The sequence below is a fragment of the Drosophila ficusphila genome, unplaced genomic scaffold (genome assembly GCF_018152265.1).
Source record: "Drosophila ficusphila isolate 14025-0441.05 unplaced genomic scaffold, ASM1815226v1 contig_106, whole genome shotgun sequence".
Classification (NCBI taxonomy): Eukaryota; Metazoa; Arthropoda; class Insecta; order Diptera; family Drosophilidae; genus Drosophila; species Drosophila ficusphila.
In genome coordinates this window covers 4,011,696-4,035,692 of record NW_025063993.1, presented here as the reverse complement: position 1 = coordinate 4,035,692, position 23,997 = coordinate 4,011,696, and the positions used below count along the sequence as shown (strand labels likewise).

Here is a 23,997-nt window from a genome sequence, read left to right as displayed (position 1 = left end):
GTCCTTGCTTTTTAGCCCACGACCATGCTTTTAGAACATCAAGTTTTTTAAATACGTTTGAATCGAGAAAAAGATTTTATAAAAATCTGACATCTACATATATCATTTAGCTACCATAGGAAAAAGAGCAAATTTTTTGAAATACATAGTTTCTAACGACTCTTTAATTTCGATTTAAAATTCATAAAAATCGGACGACTATATATAATAATATAGCTTTCATATGAACCATCGTCGAACTACTATATACAACAAGATAAGTAATGATTCTATGTTCTTTTTAGCAGATCTTCCATAAAATAAAACTGACATTTGTATCGAATATGAGTTTCTTATCGAAGTACCAGCCACCCCTCAGCAAATACTCTCCAGATGGAAAGGGTAGAATTAATCGTTCCGGTTTGAGATAAAAATCTTTGATGATTTGATGACCCTGTGGTGTGGATATTATTGCCATTAATAATTCTTGCAATTATTGTAAATAAATTTGTTATTATTACCATGAAGGGACAGGTGTGATTTATGTTCGAGAATTCCTTGAAGATATTGTAGATGATGTTTATGAATGGATCATAGTGCCTCTTTAAGAACCTGCACGCGTCAACTGTGGATTCCAATACCCAAGGCTTAAAACCGTTGGCCTTTTTATAGACTTTTGCGTGAATTTGAATGTTGTAAGACCGATGCAGAATAGTTGCATTCATATTGAGCAGAACCCTGTCCCGACTGACGGCCTTCAGACGGTAATGGTTGAAAACTAACCACGATTCGTTGTAACTCTTGCACTGAAAATTCGTAAAGTTAAAAACAACTGCATCTTGTAGCGATTATAGCATTTGTAGTAAAAATTCAATCACTTTTTGTTCTGTTCACTCACATCCAATGCAAAGTTAAAGGCAAGAACTGCTCCAGAGATAAGAACGTATTTAGACCACTCCTCTACAAAAAATGCTGGATTATTGAAAAGTGGGATAAACTCACCTGTTTTGTGATCAAAACAATTTCCGCATGAAAGATGCCTAAAATTCGTTGTTATTTTGCTACGAGATTAAGATCTAATAAAATTCATTTCGTTTGATATTTAGTCCATATTTGTATTTATATTTTCTTATTTTATCTTCTCTTTAAAACTAGCTCGGGTTTTCGAAGTGAGAGGTTGTACGCGGACGATTTTTTTTCAAAACGTTAACCCTTGAGTGCTTTTGAAAAATACTTGTTGCAATTAATGCAGCAAGCACATACAAGGCGTAACATATAACATTTCAGAAAAATATTTTGAAAGAAGAGCAATATGGGAGCGAGTCCTGAAGGGCAGCTTTGGGTAAAAACCAAAAAATTGGGGTTATTCTACCATGATAGTTATTCTACCATGGCTTAGATGGTCCCCATACAAACTTATATGACACATATTTTGGCCGCTTTTAAAACCGCTTATACGAGCGAAATTTTTAACAATTCAGCCGGATACACCGAAATAATGCCAACAAATTGATGTATTTATTAGTGATCGGCACGACACGAAGGTTATTCCACTCTCACCACTCTTATAAACACGACTACTCGCATCTGCAAATACGGAAACTTTGATACTGAAATGTTCAAAATGCACATTAAGTTCATCTGTACGCAGCTTACTTGTTTTATTTTAATAAAAATGTGAAAATAATTATAAAATCTTCATGCGAATACACTTTTGTGACATATTGTACTTTGTTTAAACATTCCATCAAACCGATATTACTTGATATACTACCAATACAAAAAACGGATATGGATATTAAAAAGACTGTAATACTGCATAAAACGGAAATTGTATTCTATGTTCTTTTTAAAAGATCTTCCATAAAAATAAAAGTTACATTGGTACCAAATATAAGTTTCTTATCAAAATTCCAGCGACCCGTCAGCAAATACTCTCCAGATGGAATGGGTAGAATTATTAACTCCGGATTCACATACAAATCTTTGATGACTTGATGCCCCTGTGATGTGTGTTATTGCCAAACAAGAATGGAAGCTAGCTTCGGCAAGCCGAAGCTTATGTATGTATATACCCTTGCAGTCATCAAATATGTCGAACGAAATATATAGAGACTAAACCACTTTGAAGCTAGGCCGATTTTTCTGTGAAGTTTCTATATTCTCGACGATTGTTGATATGAAAGCCATATGATATTCTCGATTCAAGGGTATTAAAAAAACTCGATGTTCTAAAAATCGTGCTCGTAGGATAAAAAACAACGGAGCGTAAATTCCTTTTTTTGCTTATGGGAGCTATCCGATATAGTCGCCCGATCCGGTTTGTTTCCACTTATATACTGCGTGCTGTATTTGTTGCTTCACAACTTTTGGTAAAGTTTCAGCCAAATAGCATTAAAACTTAAAGACTAGTTAACATAGAAACAGACGGGAGGACATGAGGATAGTCGGATAGACATACAGTCGTATTTCGGTTCAGATCGTGATGCTGATCAAGATTATATGTATATATTATATGTACATAATGGGGTCTGAGGTGTCTCCTTCACTGCGTTGTAAACTTCTGACCGAAATAATAATACCCTTTGCTCTGCAAGGGTATAATTAATATAAATAAATTCGTTATACTAACCACGTAGGGACGATGTGATTAATGTTTGAGAATTCTTTGAAGATGTTGTAGACGATTTTTAAGTATGGATCATAACGCCTCTTCATAAACCTGCATGGGTCAATAGTCGTCTCCAGTAGCCATGGCTTGAAACCATTGGCCCTTTTATAGAGTTTTACGTGAAGTGTACCGTTGTAAGCCGGATGCAGAATAGTTGCATTCAAATTGAGCAAAACCCTGTCCCGACTGACGGCTTTCAGACGGTAATAGTTGAAAACGAACCACGATTCGTTGTAACTCTTGCACTGGAAATTCGTAAACTTGAAAACAACTGCATCCTGTAACGAATAATGCATTTCTATTCACAAGCCAATCACTTTATGTTTTGTTCACTCACATCCACTGCAATGTTAAAGACAAAAACTGCCCCAAAGAGAAGAACGTATTTAGACCACATTTCTCCTATACTAAAACGCTAGTTTACTGAAAAGTGATATGAACTCACCTGTTTGCTGATCAAAATAATTTCCGCATGAAAAATTCACTAAATTCGTTGTTATTTTGCTACGAGATTAAGATCTTATAAAATTAATTTCAAATAATTGCCTTGTTAGATATTTTCGCATTCATATAGGTATTTATCTTTTTTGATTTAATCTTCCGTTTAAAATTTGCTAATCAATATGTATTTATACTCTTCGGAAGGCCACTGTACTCTAAAATTCGATGCCTTAAATTGAAATTTGACATTAAGGAAGTCCCTCCCAATCTCTGTGTTCCCTTCTTGTTTGCTCTCATAATATAACAAGAAAGGAAGCTTGCTTCGGCAAGCCGAAGCTTATATACCCTTGCAGTCATAAAATATGTCGAACAAAATGCATAAAGGCTAAACAACATCGAAGCTATAACGATTTTTCTATTAATTTTCCATATTTTCGACTATAGATCATATGGGAGCCATATGATATAGTTGTCCGTAATTCAAGAGTCGAAAGAAATCTCTATATTCCAAAAATCATACTTGTCTGATGAAAAACCACGATGTTATAATTTTAGTTCCGTTATTTCTATATAGATTTTTCGATCTTTCCTATGACAGCTATAGACTATAGTGGTCCGATTTTTATGAAAGTTTTTTCTCAATATAAGAGTTGTTAAAAAACTTGATATTCCAAAAATCATGCTCATGGGATAAAAAACCACGATGTTATCAATTTATTTCCATTAATTCTATATATATTTTTTGATCGAGTTATCCGATTTTGATAAAATTTAATCCGAAATTCAATAGTAGTTAGAAAACGCCATCTGGAAGAATTCAAGTCGATCTGATCAAAAACAACGGCCTGAGAATTTTTTATTTCATTCTCTCGTATTGGAGCTATCCGATATAGTCGGCCGATCCGGCTCGTTCCGACTTATATACTGCGTGCAATAACTACACACCTTTTGGGAAAGTTTCAGCAAGATAGCTTTAAAACTGAGAGACTAGTTTGAAGAGAAACAGACAGACGGACAGACGGTCAGACGGCCAGACGGACAGACGTACAGACGTATTCTGATTCTACTCGTGATGCTGATCAAGAATATATATACTTTATGGGGTCTGAGGTGTCTGCTTCACTGCATTCCCTTTTCTCTGCAAGGATATAAAAAAAGGTTTATCATAACTTTTAAGGCTTAAGGTATTTTTGGTTCATCTAGAAGAGAATTTTATCCTGAATGCAATACTTTTTGTTTTGTTTCGATTGGACGTTAAGTTTTTTTTTCTATATTTCCCGCCAATTAGGAGAACTCGAAAAAACTACATATTTCACTATTTCTTCTGTAACTCCGAAAATAATTTGTAGGGGAATGTTGTCAGGGTTGGACCGTTGTCAGGCTTGGGCCATCTCAATAATTTGGATATTCGTACTAGTGCGTGTCAATAAACTTCTATCGGTCACAAGAAACTTTCCAAGTGACTACTCATTTCGGGATTACTTTTTTTCTACGTTTTGTTGATATGTCAAGGAAAAGTGTTCGGAAAAGTTTTCCTAACCTGGCCAAAAAGGTGTCATAACTCAAAATTGCAACATGTCATCCGCAAGTTGAGCATAAAAATACGTAATATAGTTGTTATATTACAAAACACTAAGATATATTTACATTGGCAGATATAGTTTGGATATGTCATACCATAATAGATTAATAACGCATGTCGTCAGGGTTTGGATTGGGCCGTCATAATTTTTACTCTTTATTCTTATATTTTCGATTTTTGTTGTAATATTTCAGTCTTTTGTAGCAAAAATATGCAAAAGAGTGAATTTTGAATGAGACAAAGAAATTATTTCTAACTTTTATTCGACAAAAACAACGAGCAAAAAGAACAACTTTTGCACCGAAAGCATGCACCAAAAAATACCAGCGAATCGTGGTCGTCCCCCAAAGAAAGTGCAGAATAAACTCTCTTCTGATGAAGATGAAGACATCGATTTCTGCATTATTTGTTTGGAAACTATGCCACGGTATACAAATCGCAACAACTCTGTTGCGTACATTGAATGCAAGAGAGAAGTTCACCTGAAGTGCGCAAAAATGCGAATTTACTGAATGAGCAAAATAATGTTAGATTTTCCTGAATTCAATTTTATTCCACCACGTTACGATATTGTCATCGATTTTCTGAAGATGGCCCAACCCTGACATTTTTTTTTTTTTCAAACGCCTATAACTTTTTTTGCTTTTGTTTTTTAATTCTCTATTTTTGGTGAACACTTTTTCTTGCTTGTACCTTTCCAAATATGTAAAAACTTATTCTAAATTGTCAATCGTTCAGTACTTATGGGCATAGGTCAAAATATGGCCCAACCCTGACAACATTCCCCTATTTCTTTCTGGAATTTTTGAGCACATTTTTCGAAGCCCTAAAACCAGGATCCTTTTTTTCGATATTTATTATTGTCGCCGGAATCGTTCAGGACCATCTGAGCATAACCGGGCGTTTAGAAGATGGGGTAGGTGTGGTACATATGGGATATGGACCTGGGCTATGGTATATACAAATATTTACAACTATTTACAATAATTTACAATTATTTACATATCTTTACAAAAATTAGTGTACAACACGGGAAGACAAATCGCTGGGGTGGAATCTCTTCAAACGTCTAAGAGTTTGCGGGTCGACCAGCCTGCTAGCCAGTGGATTAAAACCAGGATCCTTCTAAATTTTTTCTTCGTCTTTCTTGCGCTAAAAAGTATGCTTTGAAATCGTGTTTAACTATTTTGTTGCTTTTAAATAATTATAAAGCGGTACTTTCTTTGTAGTTTCGGATAACTTATTAGTTGCTCCTAGAAGCACTATATAGACCGCTGAAAAGGGATCCGCACCAGAGAAGAAACGAAGGCGTGTTTTAGCTTATAGTTAGTGTTTATTTAGTAAAATTTACAGGGGCTGCTGTGCTGGGCGTTGCTGATGACGACGCACGGGCCGTGCTGCACCTTCACGGAGCTCTCGCTGCGCCAGTCGCACTCGATGGGCACGAACTGGCCCTTCCGCATCACGGTCTTGGGCTTGGTTATGCCGTAGCAGGCGTACTGGAAGACGCTCCTCGAGATGGGCAGGCACTGCTCGTAGATCTCGACGATGTCCGCGTGCATGCTGTCCACGGAGAAGTCCTGCCCGCAGCGCAGCTTCTGGTGGATGTGCAGCTTGCTGCTCCGCGAGAACTGGCTGCGGCACCTCCGGCAGTGCAGCTCCTTCGCGGGCGAGCTGCAGGAGTCCCTCGACGGACTGACCGACTTGACGGGGGTGGAGAGCTCGTGCAGCCGTCGGAACTGGCCCATGATGTTGTTCAGAATGAGGAAGTTCTTGTTGGGCAGCTGCTGCAGGGTCTCGCTCACGTGGTAGGGCACCACGTACAGCTCCTTGGTGGTCTTGCACTGCTGGAGACCGTACAGGTTCACCCGCATGTTGGGCGGGAAGTAGCCGTTGCACTCGCGGAAGTGCTTCAGGTAGGCGGAGCGCAGGCTGGCCAGCTCCGCCTCGCTGGTGGAGGAGGCCGCGGGGGTGGCCAGGCCCTCCTCCTGCTGCAGCTGCAGGGGCAGTGCGAAGAAGGGAGCTTCTCCCTGGCCTTCCGCGTCCACTCGAATCCGCTTCACCTGGACACGCAGCCTGGTGATGCTGCACTCGGCCATCCCGTACTCGCTGCTGCAGTTGAGGTAGTTCTCGATCCGCTGCATCAGCATCTCGTAGACCACGCCCACGCACTCGTCCACGTCGAAGTGGTGGTCCACCCGGAGGGAGCCGCTCTGGAAGATCAGCACCTGGTCCATGGCGTTCACGTAGCAGGCCAGGCTGAACTCCACCGCCACGGTGCTGTTCTGGAACATCCAGCGGAGCAGCTCGGGCACTCCCCTGGCACAGGTCTCGCCCACGAAGTGGTCCAGCTTGTCCTTGGAGCTCTCGTCGCAGAAGAAGAACGTCTCGATCTGGCGGGCCTCGATGATGTCCAGGACCGCCTGCTGCTGCTTGGTGAGCTGCAGGCCCTGGGAGGCCTCTCCTCCGCGGAGCCAGTGCTGGGAGGGCGGCTCGTCCGCGTCGATGCAGCTGTAGCAGGTGGCGCACTCGTGCAACTGCCCCTGGGCGAACCACTGGTGGTGGAAGGTCTGCGTCGTCTCCTCGTTCGAGAACACGAAGCTGGAGATGGGCTCGTCGTCGAACATGGCTATGGAGATTTCGAGTGGCTTATGTGACTTTTCAAACTGAAGATGGTGCGACTCTTGCGATTTGCAAAGCTCTCAAAGTGGTTGCTTCAAATGAATGTTAGCAGTTCTTCCAATAATTAGGAATAGTAAGATCACTTCAAAATCTGTTGCAATTACTCAGATGTGTCTAGGACTGGATTCCACTGATGACTGATAGCTTTCCCTTCTTCAGACTGGCTTATATACAATCCAAGGGTAAAGGGTAACAGGTAGTCGGTGCCGCAGGTCGAAGTATTTTAGCATCTGTCAGTGGGATTTACCAGGTACCTAATCCCAGGTCGATTTGCAGGCTTTTAGGGAGTGCTGATTATCGGCAACGAGACATCTGCATGATCATAAAGTTATAAAAATCCTAATTTCCCTACTTCATACATTGGCTTAAGTTTTGCTAAATAAGTAGGTAAGCTGTCTTAATAATTCTTAATTTTGCTTCGTTTTTAAAAAGATATATCCTCAACGAATTAGCCAAATAATTTACATAGTTTTATAATAATCAGTATAGCAGTTGTTTTGCATTTTTGTGTTTTTACTAGGCAACGTATCTTATATTTGTTTAAATTAATCAGTTTAACAAATGAGAATATCGTAAAACTATAAACCCAAATCCAACCAAGAACTTACAAGTTGACAATAAATGTAAAATGTATGAACCAGTCTTATCAAAAGAGAGAAGATTTAACAAAAGTTTTCGGAGAATTTTGGGATTATCCTGCAGATTTTTATTAAAGATTTACAGAAGTAAAGGAGAAATGTTAAAAATTCGCAACAATAGAAAGGGAAAAAACGCTTTCAGCGAATCACCCACACATCGCACCACAAAGCATTTATTGCGGTTTTATTCGCGTGGCAGAAAGAAGAAAAAACTGAAAATAGCAGACGGATGGATAAAAAAGCCAAAACATGCGACTATTCCTCTTTTGGCCACTTGCTAATTAGCCAGCAGCGTTGACGGAGGAAATGAAAATGTAGGAAAAAAGTTAATCAAATATTATTGGACATTAGCATTTGATTTAAACTTAAAGAACATTCCTTAAAGCATGACAATTTTGTACCATGGCATTTTTCTGGCAAATTAAGAATCTGATTTATTGGTAGCAAATAAGAAATTTTTAAGTTAGGAGATGAAATCGAAATAAGCTGGAAAACTTATTACAAATAGAATAAATTTCTTGTTAATTCTTGCTTATATCAAGCTTTAGTATTCTAAAGCGTTGGCTTTTCTAAAATATATTTGGTTTGGTGATAAGTTGGCTTTCTGTGGTTTCAGTTTGGTATAGGAAGTGCGTATGGATGTCTTTAGTTAAATTCGTTAATTCATTTTAAAATCGAGGGGTCAATAATCTAACGAGATGTATATGAAACCGCAAAATTGTTTTCGTGGAAGCAAAAGTGATTTTATATTCGGGGCAGCAAGCAAGCACATTCGCCCGGGGACAAACTCAAGTGTCACAACACGTAAGTCAACACGTGGAAATTGGATTATTAGAGCGGCGCGTGTGTACACATGGCACAATGGCAGACGAGGGATCCGGCAAATTGGACTGCAAGTGCTCCAAGACGACGACCAATGTCGATTGGGCAACCAACGAGGCACAAAACAAGCATTCTAGGAATGCGGGTCCATTTGAAATTCAACAGGGAGCCACAAGTCCAGGCGAAGCCGCTTTGGAATGCGCTTTAAGGAGCATCCATAATGCAGTGAGCTGAACAACAAGCCGAACAACTAAAGTGTCATTGAGAGTACTGGAGTTTATGCATTGGATAAGTAATAAGTATTATTTATTATATATTAAAGATTATTTGCTATTTAATTTATTTAAAAAAGAAGAACACAAGGAGGAAGAGCTTACCCATTGTACCAGTTTTTAATGTTGGTATAAATCAATTAAATAGCGAATTAAAGGCAAATTCCATTTGCATCAGAAAGTTGCTGAACCTATACAAAATAGGAAAATTGTATTACCAAGTTTTCAGGGTATTTGAAATCATGTAGCAGCCATAAAAACCTGCAAAACCGAATTTCGGCTAGACATTGGTCATTGCTTTGATTGCCGAGACAGCAAGTGCAGAATATGGCAGAAGCAAGCATCCACTGCCTTCGAGCTTTAAGTTTAAAGCCATTTCTCAAAGTGCCGAGCCTGTCAGATCGCATATCGCAAATCGATTTTTCTTTCTCGGTTATGTTTTGGTTATAAATTACAAAGTGAAATGACATGTCGTCCCTCGTCAACATCGCCGGCTCTTAATAAATCCTGCTCCATATACCCGTGGCCGTTTTTTGCACTCTATTCTGGACTCATTATAGCCGTCACGCCCTAATCCGAAAACGTTGTAATAATAATTCAAATACGACGGCACATTAGTTCCGCCGTTTTGAGCAGCCAGTGTACAATAAACGATGGACCAACAGGTTGTGACAAGTGGATTTTGCAGAGACTGGAGGCAAGTACAACTCGTAGACACTTCATAAATGTCGGCCAAAGATATTAAATGGGTGTTTCAATCGATATGGGTAAATATGAAAAAATTGCCAGATTATTTTAAAGAAAATAATTCACTTCTTTGTACAAATTAAAATAAGATTCTATTACCAATATTATATAAATTAAAGTAAATACATTATATTTTCTGAGTGTTATCTATTTGGCCTTAATGAACTTATATATTTCATATACTAATGTTATTCCAATAATAAAAACTTAAAAATAGAACCCTTTTACAATTGCTGTATATTACAGCCTTTTAATAAATACAATTTACTTGTTTTAAGATAGGTTATTATTCTAAGTGCGCGGCAGTTTGATTGATGGTCCATGAGAAGATGGAGAAAGACCTACTCCGAATCGGAAGACATGAGCCCATAAAACGTTTTCGGCAAAATGCTCATCAAGTAGCCATACAATAAATAATAGAACAGTCAGAAACATTTGATGGAGAACCATAAAAGTGCAGCTCACCAAAAAGAATCCGCAGACTACAGCAGCTCATTCAAATTGTAGCCATGTACACATAAAGAGCAGACAAAAGACATAAAGTAAATGAAGCGCCTCACGAAATGCGGACTTCAGATGAGTTGTGGCAACTCCCATACGATGTGACGAGTATTTCCATTCTATTTCCATTTTCACGTTCTCGTAACTCAGTTGCCATTCATGGACGAAGATAGAGCCGCAGTCGAAATCGAAATCAATTGTTACACACAATGAAAACATCTCCCCAACACGATAAATGCTTGCCACAAACACTGGGATATTTGCAGCATTGTTCATTTCAAATGGAATCTATGTTCCGAATTTGTTGAATAAATTAAGGGAAATACAAAATAAAATTTAAATTTAACATATACATAGATTTTTTATCGTCTCAATACCTAAATTTATTATTATTATTCAATAGTTTTACAACAATATTAGTTCACATTTTTCTGAGTGTTAATACGAAAAGGGAAAGAGTCTCCCCAAAAGAGCTGCTCCTGCTTTAATATAAAAATAATCATTTAAGCAAGATGCCAGGACCCAATCTTGCAGGTTCTTCTGGAACAATGAACAGTTGGTAAAGTGAATCGTATGTGAACCTTATGGCTGACAGACAAGTTGTAAGATAAGGTTAAACATCAATCGCGACTTGGCAGACTTGGCAATGCTTAACCTTGAATTGAAAAGTGTTATTATGTCTGGATTGCAGGGGGTGTATGACATGACAATTGTTTGGGCTTTGTGTATTTAACAAGTAAATATTCGACTTACAACCCCAGCTTATTAGATTTCAATTTGTAATTTATTCATTCAGTAAAGAATATTAAACAAATGACTTATTCCTTGTTTAGATAAGCATGTTGCTTAACCATGTTAATATAACCTTTTGTAAAAGAAAACTTTTTATATATATAAAATAAACTTTTCATAAAATCGTTATTTGAAATAGTTTCTATGGCATTGTGTTTAAGCTTACTAACATAAAATAAATGTTTTATTTTAATTGAAAACATGAATTGAGATTGTAATTGAAAAATGAAATGTCTTCGTTTTAACAACGAAAAATGTGTACATGCTTGAATTGTTTGGAAAACTTTAATTCAACGGCTTTTTGCTGTAAAATTGCAAGCTTTTTTTCACAAAACAAAAAACAAATCGACAATACGTCCATCCGACCATCGGAATCCTTCAGCTTCAGTGCCATGAATACATATTGCGTGCAGTGACGCAAATCAGCGAATGGAACCCAGTATGGCATTCATAAAGGAGTGCCAATTTTAATACCCGTATGAATGAAAACGTCCAAAATAAAAACCAAGGGCACCGGCGCAGAAAACCAACCAGGCAATCAAAGAACAGAGATGAAAATTAATTTTTGCCAAGCTTTGGCTATGATTAAGCCTCGGATTACAACGTATGTATATAAAGGGAATGCCTGAAAGGAGAAATATCTCGAAAACAAGCCAACAAACAAATGCCAAATTGACGACTCGTCAAATGGATGTTATTAGCATAAATTGCTTTTTAATGCCGGAGATGTTTCGGCACAAGTATTTTAATCCGCATACGATTATCACATACTTGAACATTTGATTTTCCATGGTCTGGCAGTCAAACTTCAGCTCATCTCGGTTCAGACAGGACCCCTAAGTGATTTGTTTATTCAAGAGGAATTGATTGCAACGAAAACCGAGACAGACAAAGACAAACGCAACCAGCTGTGGCTCGAGAATCCGATTTTGAAGCAGAATCAGACAGATTCAGGGGTTGTATGGTATAAATTCCATCCGTCCGCTCGACAGACTAAACTCGTGTAAATTTGCCATTTTTATGGTTTAAGTGTCGCGTCATTATAATTCAGTGGAACATGTATGGCACTCGAGTCTCGAGCCATTCGAATTGTTTATGGCAGACACATTAAAAGTTTGTACGGCTGCACCACATGCTTGCCTTAGAAATATATCACCCGAAAGGCAATCAAGACAAATCGCATAAAAAACGACTATATAAAATACGAGAAAGCTGATTAAATCGAAACAAAATTCACACACTCTTTAAACAGAGTCAAAATTTCAACTCCGTTTCATTATATTTCACCATTAGAAATGAGGTGTAATCTTTATTTATCGAAGCAAAAAATGTATTAAGTTTGCAAAATGCATACAGGCACAATGTAAAGTTTAGGTGATCACCTTTTTAGCAACTGTAAAAAAAAAAAACTTTAGTATTATATATTATTAAATTATATAAATACATGCACTTACGCCACATATTTCCCTTTATGAGAGGACACTGACGATGATATGGATTTCCTCTGGCATCGATCCAAAATAACATAGAACCTTTTCGGGGTTTGAATTTAACTCCAAGAGAAGGGAAGACAGTTTCTCCGCCTTTTTCAGCATTGCTTAACTAAAGTATATTACAGATTTAATTAAAGAAAATATTACAAATAATTAACAAATTTTCTTACATATATCAACACGTGACCTTTGAAGTCTACTTTGGAATCAGGAGTGTCATCGGGATTGTAATTTCCAGCCAAACCATAGTTGATGACTTCAAGAAAATTATTTGAATTCCTGGGAATTCCAGTTATGTCGCTGATTAGATTATTAATTTTCCGAACAATATTATTTGAAGAGCTTGAGAGATCAGCTACCTTACAATTGCAATTCTGTGACATATCTTCAATGCGTTGCAGTTTTGGTCTCGACACATTCTTTAATATTTCTATATCCTGCTCAGAGACAAAGTCGAGAAATATATCGATATTTGGATCCATTGACAACTCTTCAATTTTTAAAGGTGCCAATTTTAAAAATGGTCCCCTATTAAGATATTGGCAAATAAGATTGCTCGATTTTTTTTTATAATGCTTGGAGCAAATTTTCTTTGCGAGCTTGTAGTCTTTTTCCTTTTTTATTAGACGGGGCGGATTTGCTTCCAAATACTCCAATTTTGTCAGTTGCTTTGCTATATACGTGTCATTCGGAAGAATTGAAAGCAATTCATTTGCATATCGCTTAGCTTGCGAATAGTCACCTGGGATTAAAATATTATTATTATATTAGTTAATGGATAAATCTATAGAAGGGAAGATTTTGTAATATAAGTTAGATTAATGTTCCAAAGTTTCGTTTAACATATTTTACAAACTACTCGTTTGTAAATATTTAGCATCTACATCATTCAAATTAATATTTATTTCAATATATTAACTCACCCAACCCCTTGTTCGCGTCCATCATGTATTCCAATAAGTGGGTATATTTCCAAACCTTTATTTTGAGATCCTCGGCATTGGGATCATAATGATACAGAGCCAATCTAAACCAATGCTCCGATTGATCGTAATGTTTTAAGTATTGATACATTAATCCGAGAATTAAACACTCATCTATACCCCAACTCTTCGTTCTGGAGATATGTTTTAAAGAATTTGTATCCAAATAATGTGAAGATTGAATGTCTTACTTGTAATCTTTGCCATCCAATATCCCATGGACCATGTCAGTGGAGTCCAAGTTATATATTGTCTGAAGCCTATAGATAGCTCCCAAAGATTCTTCAAAGTCCGTAGAGGTTGGTTGCTCTCTTAATAAATCCTGAGAAACCGAAATCTCTTCTTCACCCAGTTTTTTCTTTAATAAATTTAAATATTGCGGCCAATCCTTGCTAATGTGCCGGAAAACTTTATAGCCAAAGAACAAATTTCGTTGAAACAGCACTGATGATTCTAACAGGTTTTCTGAGTGCTTAATCGCTCTAGTAACAAAAAGATAAATATAGAATTTACAATTTATTACTACTTACTTTTTTAATTTTTTTCAAGTGCGCCTCCAAAGCATCTTTATAGCTCTGAAGATTTTTCACATGGATTTCTTTTGACTTCAGCAATGACAACTGGGATTCCGAAGATATTGCAAAGTCATACGACTCAGGAACGGAAGCTTCTTGGCTTTTAGCTTGCAAAGCAATGCAGGCAGTTAAAGCCGCGAAGAAAAGCCACTTCTTGACCATGACATCAACCTATTTAAAATGAACCGATGATTTAAGATCTTTATCTTAATGCACTTAAAAATATGTATTAGATATGGTAGTTTTTATACGCTTCATGCTCTAATTTGCAAAAAGTTTGTCAAAAAAATAGAAGAATATGATTTGTATCAAAGATTCTTTATAAATAAAATAAAAAGATTCTTCAAAAACATTTACGTCACTACAAATTGTCTTTAATTATTATACATTTTTTATTCTCACTCCTTAAAAAACTTGTTCTTAATTTTAGTTTGATTAAATTCGGGTGGTGCGTTTATCTTCAGTGGGCAAGGACGAATAAACATTTGGGCGTGTTCCCTAAACCATTTGGTTGCAACTGAAAAACAAGAATATTAATACTTAAATCTCTTTTTGAATTTCAAATGACCTACTCCACTTATCGCCCATTAAAATGGGGCAAGATATATGAACTGACCGCCAATCGCTGGTTCCATTCAATACCAGATTGTTCCATACCAAAAGCGATCCTTTTTGAGTACGAACTCGTATCCCTACAAAAGGAAATACTGTTTCACCGCCCTGCTCCACATCGCTGAGCTGAAGCACAAAATCGTTTAAAACTGAAACTAATTATTTCACAAAATCTTACGTAATACAATGCTGTTATAATGCGATGGCCCGATTTCCAAAATGAACCACCAGAGGATCTTGAAGCGTCCTCGTGCTCATACAAATGTCCTCCAATGCCATAATTACTAATCTGCAACTCCTCGGACTCTGCCATACTCAATCCGGTGGCATCCATAATACGTTGATTCAAGTTCTTCATCAATTTATGATCGACATTATCCTTTAAGCGCATTGTTTTGCATGTGCGGAGGTTCGAGAAATCTACAACTACCTTTCCTTCGTAGGTGTAGAACTTGCTGCGTGATAAATGGGGATTTGAGAGGTTCTTGAGCAATGCGATTTCCCTATCATCGATGAGGTTGTGGTAAATGTTGATGGATGGATCGAGGCTTAGCTCCTCCGCTTTAATGGGAGCCAACTGTAGAAACGGCGTTGATCGGAGAAGACGACAATGCAAATTACTCTTAGCTGGATATTCCATTAGACAAGCAGGCTTAAAAAGAAATTGATTTGGCTCTTCCGGCTTAAGAACCTCTGGTTTTGAACTCAAGTTTTTGAGCCTTGAAACTTGATCCTGCCAATGAGTTTGGCTATAGCCTAAAGATAATCCTTTTTTGGCGTATTGCAAAGCATCCTTATAACGACCTGAGCTCTGAGTCGCCTTCATTAGCAGTCTCAAAATAATATCATCGGACCATCCAAATATCTTAAGCGCTCTTGATTTTGGCTCACTGTAGTATTTTTGCAAAGCCAATTTAAACCAACGTTCGGCACTCTGGAATTTCTTTTCCAAATCATCACCATAGCCTATAGTGAGGCAATCCAAATAGCTCAGTTTTTTGCATCTACAGTAGAGAATAGATAAATAGTATAATATAATAATAATTACAATTAGAGTTACATCACAATTACCTATATTGTTTTCCTCTTAGGAAACCAACAGACATTTCAGCGGGATCAAGTTTGTAGGTTGATTGCAGCCTATTCATGCCAAAAATAGCCTCTTCATAGTCAATTTTCGTTGGCATATTGTGTCGCAGACCTTGTAAATGGGCAATTTCCTTTAAGCCTTGTTTTTCCTTAAGAACATTAAGCCATTTTTTACAGTCGAGATACAACATACGATGTACTTTGAAAGTGAGGAATGGATTGACAAAACGTTTGGACTTTAAAAGCTCCTCCAATTGATTAATGAACCTAAAATAGTATTACTTTAGGCAATCTGGATTTGGAAAAATAGAAATATCTTACAGTTTGATCTGCGATAGACGATTTGTTAAAACCAGAACATAGTTTCGCAGAGTTTTAACCGCCTGTTCCTTCAACGCCAACAAAGGCATTATATGTGACTGGGATAATGCATAGCCAAATGACTGCGTCGAAGGCTCTAATGATTCCTCATGACTTAATCCAATTCCACTTATTAACAATATACACACACAAATCTGAAACATGGCAGTGGCTCAATTAAACTTAATGTAAGAAATAATAATTTAATCTGAAAAGCGTTTTTAAATACCGTATCCCAATGCATTAGTTGCAGCAAACTAGTTAAAAAAATATTTATATGCCATAAAAATGCAAGGTTAAATATAACCATTTTAATAATAAAATTTTATATCTTCATTCCATTTATTGCCCCAAAAAAAGGTAATTGCAACATAACTATAATATTTAAGTTCATTATAAACCACAATTTTTTTATGCGACACTTCAAACTACTTTTTCTTCCAATATTTGTAAAAAAAATTTCATTTAATTTTCTTACACTAAATTAGACATAGCACTTGCTGTGACGAAATAATTAGTTAAGCCAGTAAATAAATTTTAAAGATTTATTAGGAACATATACGACTATTCTTGTTCAGTTGATAGTTGAATAGAAACAAAAGAAAGAATGTACTTTATTGTATTTACTTCCTTAACTTTATTAACCCTGCCAGGAGTACTTCTCAAATTGACAACTGATCCCGCCATGTCCATAGCTGGCATGAAATACCTTGTGGATATGGAGGGTTTATTCATCAACGAGCTAACGCACTACACAAAAGAATTAAAGGATAAAATCGATACGATAGAAAGGTGATAGGGTTAATTGTAAATATCTTTATTAATTAATTAAAATAATAATAATATATTTTAGTTTTCTGCACGATGTACAATCCAAACGAGAAATTTCAAGAAAAAACCCAGAGGAGTTTGTGGCTCATCCCCTCAACGGATTTTCCCTCATTCGGCGATTGCATGAGGATTGGACTCACATTGAACTCTTTATGGCCCAAGGTGTTGGACAGGAGAGCCTTAAAGCCATTCAAAAAGGTTTAGAAGAAGGACGACCCACTGATCAGGATCTGGATGATGCCATCGCCGGAATCAGGGCAATGTGCCGATTTTATAATCTTCAGCCCGATGATATCGCCAGGGGAATTTTCTTGGGCCAAGAATACAAGTGGGTAATAAAAGCATTAAAAAACTTGTTGATTCACTTCAAGAACTATATTCTGGATCAGTGCCAGTTTGACTGCACTAAATTGCCTTTCTTTGGCCAAAGCCTGTATCAATTATGAGGAAGGTAACGATGCCATAAACTGGTATAAAACTGCTGTAAGCCAATACGATGACGACCGAGATGGCCAAGTCTACAGGGATGTTTTCGACTTCAAGCTTCCTGATTTGTACGAAAATTATGTATCAACTTTGGTGTCGACAGGTAAATAGAAGTGGCTCTGCACTTGTTGCACAATTAATTTGTTAATTACTTTTAAATAGGTTACCGCCAAGCTGCCCTGAGTGTTATTCGGGATGTATCTGATTTAGATGCCACTCTTTGGTTACTTCACAAGAAAGTCTATGATGACGCGAAAATTGACATAGCGGATCCCACGGTAAGAATTAAAAACATGTAATACATAAGATATATATGTTTTCTTTACTAGTTTCTCGGAAAACCCTGGGTGGTTGGATCGCGTTGTCAAGGAAAATGGGACACCAAGAAATACTTTAGTTGCCATTATGAAAGTAAAACGACAGATTTTCTTAGGCTTGCCCCTCTAAAAGTGGAGGTTTTAAGCCTAGATCCTCACATTGCGATCTATCATGGTGTGATCTATGACAGCGAAATCTCGAGGGTGAAAAATGGATCACTTGCTTCTCTGAAGAGCCCTCCGCGATACATTAATGGTGATGACTATAACCTAAAGTTTTCGAGGGTCATCGAGGATCACAACAGTACGTTAAATCAAAGAGTTAAGGACATTACGGGAGAGGAAGTTAGGGAGGACAGCGATTTTGTCATATACAACTATGGTATAGGTGGGCATAGGAACATTCATATGGACAACTTACAAGCAATCGATCAAATGGTAAGCAAAATAATTAAAAAAAATGTATTTAGAAATTAAGAGTTTTAAATGTTTCAGGCAGAACTAGGCGATCGCCTAACAAGCGTTATGTTTTTTGTAAGTATAAGGATTTCGTTTTCTTTGCTTTTATTGTTTTAAATCATTATATTATCAGTGGAATTTTAAGTGTTTTGTCTCAAACTAATTTTTTAGTTAAGCGAAGTGAACCAAGGTGGTGCTATCGTTTTTCCCTATGCAAACTTGACTGTTTGGCCTCAAAAAGGAAGCGCTCTCGTTTGGAGAAATCTTAATTTTAAGATGCAATCCAACGAAGGACTTGTGCACCTTTCGTGTCCAGTTGTAGTTGGCTCAAAGTGGAGTAAGTTATAAGAATATACAAATTAAATAAATAATACAATGACAATTTTTATTTAAGCCCTCATCAAATGGCTGCACGAAAGACCTCAAATGTTTTCTAGACCTTGCGAAAAAGAGTATTCGGGCTTACAAACACATGAAAAAATGATTTAATAAGCGTAAATAAAATTCAATAATTTGTTTTTCCATGCTGTATTCAGTTTTGATATTATTACAAACCATTAAAAGTTGACAGACAATGGTGAAGGTTTCGGATTTTATTTTCTTATTGATTCTGGCGAAGCCCATTTTGTCAGAATCATTAAAAGAATTGATTGAGTTTTATCAAGGACATTACTACAGTGCCTCAGTTTTGGGACTGGTTGATCTTTTGAAGCTGGAGCAAGAATTTATGGAGAACTTTACGATCTATACTGATGCATTACAGGAGAAAGTGGACAATCTTAACAAGTTAGCTGCACCTTCAAAAACGGAATAATCGTATAATTAATTTTCTTAGCTACCTAGATGCTTTAAAACGTCCTAATCACACGACCCACAATGAGAGGGAGAAGTTCGTCTCGGATCCGCTAAATGCTTTTGGGCTAATTAGAAGACTAAATCAGGACTGGCCAAAATGGCAAAACTACGCACAGAAATCTGTCGGACTTGTACAAATAAACGCAATGGAGAAGATCCTGTCGAAAAAACCAAAGCTCTTCGACATGAACGAATCACTAAGATCCATGCATCGCATTGAGGTAACCTATGATCTTTCAGCAAAAGATATTGCAAGGGGAGTCCTTCAAAGCACACAATTCAAGTGAGTGTCAAAAGGAGTAAATGTAACAAGTTGAGATACTTACTTACTTACTTTTTAATCAGCTATACTCTTTCCGTTGGAGACTGTTTGGCATTGGCTAACCATACACTTGAAATCGGAAATTTAAACAGTTCACTTCAATGGTTTCAAGAGGCCGTAAAACAATTCCCAGATAATTATGAGGATATCAGCAGTTCATTAAAAGAAGACCAGTTGAAAGAGTTTGCTACAGTTGTAGCCACCCGCAGTAAGTTAATGAATAAAATAATTAAGAAGTACGTATTATGTTATTGGATTCTCCTTAATATTATTAACTATATCTTTCCCCTTCACAGGAATTCAAATGATGAATCAATCACTAGGTAATGAAACCCTTCATAAGTTGGTAAGAAACCAGTTGCAAAATCTTACCAAAAAAGATATGGAAAACTTTATAAGCTCAAAACTTGTACAATGGCATAGAGGAAGTGTCAGCAAGTTGGAAAACGCGAACACACAAACAACTGCCCACAATATTGGATGTCGAGGACTCTTTCCCAAGCGAAAAAATCTCGTCTGTCGATACAACTCAACCACAAACGCCTTTCTCAAATTGGCCCCCCTAAAAATGGAGGAAATAAGTCGAGACCCCTATATTGTAATGTACCACAAAGTGTTATCGGACAGAGAAATCGAGGAAATGAAAGGAGAAGTTAAGGAATGGTCGAATGGCTGGACTGGACTAGAAGAGCCCATGGAAATTGTGTCCCTTGTCTATTGGACAACGGACGAATCTAAATTCAGGGATCGGATCAATCAACGCATTTCAGACATGACAGGCTTCAAATTGGAGGAGTTCCCTGCCCTACAGTTGGCCAATTTTGGCATCGGTGGATACTTCAAGCCACATTACGACTATTTTACAGAGCGCCTAAGAACACTCGATGCCAACAACACCCTGGGAGATCGATTGGGAAGCCTATTATTTTATGTAAGAATTTAATCAACTTCTTCTATAACACTTGTTTCTATTAATTTGTAATAGGCTGGAGAAGTATCACAAGGTGGGCAAACCGTCTTTCCCGAAGTTGAGGTGGCTGTGGAGCCCAAAAAAGGCAACGCTCTCTTTTGGTTCAACGATTTCGACGATTCTTCGCCGGATCCGCGATCCTTGCATTCCGTGTGCCCTGTTATAATCGGTTCCAGATGGAGTGAGTACCTCCCGATGATAATAAGGAGACTCCGACTTATCAGTCTGCTTTCAGCGATTACCAAGTGGCTGCACCACGACCCCCAAGTATTTGTAAAACCCTGCAGTCCGAGGATTTTGAAGAGAAGCTCTTAGGGAGTAAAATATTCTTCATCTTAAAATAAATGCTTGCAAAGGTGAACTAATCAGTTAGTCATGCTCTGCTGCTCTAAAGAATTTATTTGTTTTTCACTGCTTCACGAGTTAGTCACAATGAAGGGTTTTCAGAGTTCGCTTATACTTGTATTATTGTGGGGACAAATTAATGCAAATGTTTTACAAAATAATATACACAATGAGAGCACAGTATTATATAGCTCTTCAGAAGCGGGACTATTAAAACTGTTGGAAATGGAGCAAAACTTTATGGAGAATATAAAGTCGTACACGAATAAAATGGCCGAGAAAGTGGAAAATCTGCAAGCGTAAGACATTTTTATTGAAGAACATACAGTCCCTAAATCCTGGTGTTATTTCACAGATACATTGCCTCGGTTGATTATGGGTTCAAAGAAAATCTACAAGATCGAGAAAAATATGTGAGTAATCCGTTGAATGCATTTAGTCTAGTAAGACGCACACATCAAGATTTACCAAAGTGGCATAATTACTCACAACAAATTATGGGAATCGGTAAGAATATTCAAGAGTATTTGAATTATACTTTAGATAGCTATGACAGAAATTAACTTAAGCTTATTTGATTTTATTAAGAGGAACTGTATGCCTTAGAAGAAATCGTAGCAAAGTCTCCGGATAAAGCGGACATGGAGTATATCTTAAATAAAATAAATGCTTTGGAAAATACTTACGATCTAGAGGCCACGGATTTAGCAAGAGGTCGTATACTGGACAAGCAAAAATTAGGTAGCTAAGAACAAATCTCACACATAACAAAACAATAAATGGTATTCTTTTTTAGTTCTGAGAAAATCGATGAATATGGTAACCAAGCCAAGGAAGCCAGGTCAAAAGAAATATTGACCAACAAATTTTAAACAGATTGCACAAGCCTTTTTGAAAAAGTTTCATCACAATTATGTAGTTAATACGCATATATTCTTAATAAAGCCGTTTTAGAATTTTTTAAGAGAGAACGTAAGCCAATAATGTATTGTGCGGGGTAAGGTATTTCACATATTTAATCGATTCGCCAAGCCTGACCAAAAAAAATCCAATTAGCTAAAAGAAGAAGTTTTATGGTTCGCACGATTGTGTTCTTTGTAGTCAAAATGAGACCTGGCCTGAGTTTACTTGCAGTTCTTCTCTGCTTAGGAAAAATTTCTGTAGCAGGCACTGAAGACCAACTCGAGGAAGAAAGCAAAGAAAGATATAGCTCATCTACAGTGGGACTTTTAAAGTTGCTGAAAGTGGAAGAAGACTTTGCCGATAACCTCGTAAACTATGGAGCCCAGCTAGGAAAGAAAGTTCAATCACTTCGAACGTAACACAACTATATTCGCTTAGTTTCTATTGTCGGTCCAACACAACTTGCTTTTAGTTTCCTATCCACAGTGAGTTTAAAATTAAATCGCAACTTCCTGGAGAGAGTGGAATATGTTTCCAACCCGTTGAACGCATTTTCCCTTTTGAGACGCACCCACGAAGATTTGCCAAAGTGGCACTCATATTTTAAAAAATCTTTGGGAAGTGGTAAGTGGTATTAAGATATAAATCCAATAACCTTTTACACGAAACATTTCCATATTCAAAATCAGAGGACGCAGCTGTACTGGACGACCTGGTTGAACAGGTACCAAGTAAATTAGACTTAATGTCAGCAGCACTGGGAATTCAACGTATAGAGAAGACCTATGACTTAAGAATCGACGATTTGGCACAAGGCCTTTTACAGGATAAGCAATACGAGTAAACTTTTTCTTAGACAATCAGAACGATAGTTTCAAGTGAATCCCTTCTGCAGAATTGGACTCTCCTTTCGCGATCTTGTAGCCTTGGGTCGTCTGATGTTCGAACAGCGCGATTATCAAGCAGCTGGAAAATGGTATCGTTTGGCTTGCAAACGCGAACCAGACGAACAGGATGACTTGATAAATGAGGTCCTGGGCAATCCTTCCGAGCACTTCCACCGCCAGTACATCAAAGCATTGTTCACATATGGTAATGTTTCTATTTGTGTAAAACCTTTCTCTTGTGGTTTACCTAATATAAAATTTCAGGAACTAGTTTGACAGATCCTTCGAAATCTACCGGAGAAGCTTTCTTTGCCGCGGAGAACTCTGTGGCAAGCGCCACTCAGGACAATATAACTTCCATACTATCCAGTCTAAAAGAAAACGATGCTGAGGTAGAAAGAGAGCTGTACCAGAAGAAAACACCACCTTCAATATTTGAAATTGGATGTCGAGGACAGTATCGCCCGAAGCAAAAACTTGTGTGTCGCTACAAATTCGGCACGACGCCTTTTCTGCGATTGGCCCCTCTGAAGTTCGAGGAAATCAGCTTGGACCCGTATATCGCCATGCATCACGAAGTTCTCTACGACTCTGACACCCGAGGTTTCAGAGAACAATCGGTGAATATGATGAACGGTTATGCAGACCATAGAGAAGACGGCACAGAAATCAGGGAAACCGTAGCTCGACTTTCCTGGTGGACAAACATATCCAAAACGCGAGAGCGCATAAATCAGCGCATTAAGGATATGACAGGACTGAATTTTTCGAAAACGGAAAAAATTCAGGTTGCCAATTACGGAGTGGGCACTTACTTCAAACCGCACTTCGACTACACCGCCGAGGGATTCGAAACTCCAGATGCTGCCGAGTTGGGCGATCGCTTGGCCAGCATTATTTTTTATGTAAGTAATATTAATATATTTTCAGAAAAAAATAATAATATAAATTTACAGGCTAGTGATGTCCCACAGGGCGGGGCCACTGTTTTCCCAAAAATAAATGTCACGGTCTTTCCACGAAAGGGAAGCAGTTTGTTCTGGTTCAATTTGTTCGACGATGGAAGGCCCGACATAAGAAGCCAACACTCAGTGTGTCCGGTAATCAACGGAGACAGATGGAGTAGGCTATATAAATTATTTCATTTTGAACTACATCTCAAATTGCTATTTTACAGCTCTCACCAAGTGGATCCATTTGTTTCCTCAAATGTTCACCAGGCCATGTGCAGCATAACACAACTATTGTCTATAATTTGAAGTGAAGAAGACTACCACTTCGAAAATATTTTAGTTTTAACCTTTTTAAAAAAAACTTAAAATTTACCCAAAAAATCATTTTTTTATATATCGACTTGTTTTCAATTACAATTTTTTGTGCATA

At 37.5% G+C, this 23,997-nt stretch overlaps 9 protein-coding genes and 1 long non-coding RNA gene across 10 annotated transcripts; 5 read left to right on the top strand and 5 right to left on the bottom strand.

The window, feature by feature from the left end:
• Positions 1 to 280: 280 nt before the first annotated feature.
• Positions 281 to 821, bottom strand: LOC108099726 (the record flags this gene model as incomplete). Its single annotated transcript, XM_017203348.1, has 2 exons — positions 281 to 433; positions 501 to 821. Coding segments are annotated over 2 exons (474 nt in total), but the record flags the coding sequence as incomplete, so codon positions are not given.
• A 996-nt stretch (positions 822 to 1,817) lies between these two features.
• On the bottom strand, positions 1,818 to 3,047 carry LOC108099727. Its single transcript, XM_017203350.1, has 3 exons — positions 2,988 to 3,047; positions 2,608 to 2,928; positions 1,818 to 1,982 (listed from the first exon to the last, which is right to left on the bottom strand). The coding sequence occupies exons 1-3, from the start codon at positions 3,045 to 3,047 to the stop codon at positions 1,818 to 1,820; spliced, it is 546 nt and encodes a 181-aa protein (XP_017058839.1).
• Positions 3,048 to 6,000: 2,953 nt separating this feature from the next.
• LOC108099983 (protein terminus) lies at positions 6,001 to 7,535 on the bottom strand. Its single transcript, XM_017203680.2, has one exon. The coding sequence runs from the start codon at positions 7,298 to 7,300 to the stop codon at positions 6,011 to 6,013; it is 1,290 nt and encodes a 429-aa protein (XP_017059169.1). The 5' UTR covers positions 7,301 to 7,535; the 3' UTR covers positions 6,001 to 6,010.
• Positions 7,536 to 9,784: 2,249 nt separating this feature from the next.
• On the top strand, positions 9,785 to 10,691 carry LOC108099797. Its single transcript, XR_001771947.2, has 2 exons — positions 9,785 to 9,854; positions 10,113 to 10,691. It is a non-coding gene; the product is annotated as an uncharacterized LOC108099797 (long non-coding RNA).
• A 1,703-nt stretch (positions 10,692 to 12,394) lies between these two features.
• On the bottom strand, positions 12,395 to 14,353 carry LOC108099745 (prolyl 4-hydroxylase subunit alpha-1-like). Its single transcript, XM_043207907.1, has 6 exons — positions 14,135 to 14,353; positions 13,795 to 14,085; positions 13,544 to 13,737; positions 12,791 to 13,362; positions 12,582 to 12,729; positions 12,395 to 12,520 (listed from the first exon to the last, which is right to left on the bottom strand). Exons 1-6 carry the CDS (start codon positions 14,338 to 14,340, stop codon positions 12,498 to 12,500), a joined length of 1,434 nt encoding a protein of 477 aa, XP_043063842.1. The 5' UTR covers positions 14,341 to 14,353; the 3' UTR covers positions 12,395 to 12,497.
• Positions 14,354 to 14,530: 177 nt separating this feature from the next.
• LOC108099752 (prolyl 4-hydroxylase subunit alpha-2-like) lies at positions 14,531 to 16,402 on the bottom strand. The gene is made up of 5 exons (XM_017203380.1): positions 16,201 to 16,402; positions 15,862 to 16,146; positions 14,969 to 15,794; positions 14,751 to 14,916; positions 14,531 to 14,695 (listed from the first exon to the last, which is right to left on the bottom strand). Exons 1-5 carry the CDS (start codon positions 16,287 to 16,289, stop codon positions 14,577 to 14,579), a joined length of 1,485 nt encoding a protein of 494 aa, XP_017058869.1. The 5' UTR covers positions 16,290 to 16,402; the 3' UTR covers positions 14,531 to 14,576.
• A 423-nt stretch (positions 16,403 to 16,825) lies between these two features.
• On the top strand, positions 16,826 to 18,863 carry LOC108099979 (prolyl 4-hydroxylase subunit alpha-1). Its single transcript, XM_017203674.1, has 8 exons — positions 16,826 to 17,031; positions 17,093 to 17,398; positions 17,460 to 17,659; positions 17,719 to 17,834; positions 17,886 to 18,311; positions 18,369 to 18,407; positions 18,504 to 18,669; positions 18,727 to 18,863. The coding sequence occupies exons 1-8, from the start codon at positions 16,847 to 16,849 to the stop codon at positions 18,819 to 18,821; spliced, it is 1,533 nt and encodes a 510-aa protein (XP_017059163.1). The 5' UTR covers positions 16,826 to 16,846; the 3' UTR covers positions 18,822 to 18,863.
• Positions 18,864 to 18,906: 43 nt separating this feature from the next.
• Positions 18,907 to 20,876, top strand: LOC108099978 (prolyl 4-hydroxylase subunit alpha-1). The gene is made up of 6 exons (XM_017203673.2): positions 18,907 to 19,118; positions 19,168 to 19,470; positions 19,533 to 19,717; positions 19,806 to 20,440; positions 20,495 to 20,660; positions 20,715 to 20,876. The coding sequence occupies exons 1-6, from the start codon at positions 18,907 to 18,909 to the stop codon at positions 20,792 to 20,794; spliced, it is 1,581 nt and encodes a 526-aa protein (XP_017059162.1). The 3' UTR covers positions 20,795 to 20,876.
• A 48-nt stretch (positions 20,877 to 20,924) lies between these two features.
• Positions 20,925 to 21,795, top strand: LOC108099728. The gene is made up of 4 exons (XM_017203351.2): positions 20,925 to 21,123; positions 21,180 to 21,331; positions 21,413 to 21,565; positions 21,621 to 21,795. The coding sequence occupies exons 1-4, from the start codon at positions 21,050 to 21,052 to the stop codon at positions 21,680 to 21,682; spliced, it is 441 nt and encodes a 146-aa protein (XP_017058840.2). The 5' UTR covers positions 20,925 to 21,049; the 3' UTR covers positions 21,683 to 21,795.
• Positions 21,796 to 21,930: 135 nt separating this feature from the next.
• LOC108099729 (prolyl 4-hydroxylase subunit alpha-2) lies at positions 21,931 to 23,994 on the top strand. Its single transcript, XM_017203352.2, has 7 exons — positions 21,931 to 22,142; positions 22,200 to 22,351; positions 22,417 to 22,567; positions 22,623 to 22,819; positions 22,879 to 23,519; positions 23,571 to 23,736; positions 23,792 to 23,994. The coding sequence occupies exons 1-7, from the start codon at positions 21,931 to 21,933 to the stop codon at positions 23,848 to 23,850; spliced, it is 1,578 nt and encodes a 525-aa protein (XP_017058841.1). The 3' UTR covers positions 23,851 to 23,994.
• Positions 23,995 to 23,997: the final 3 nt, after the last annotated feature.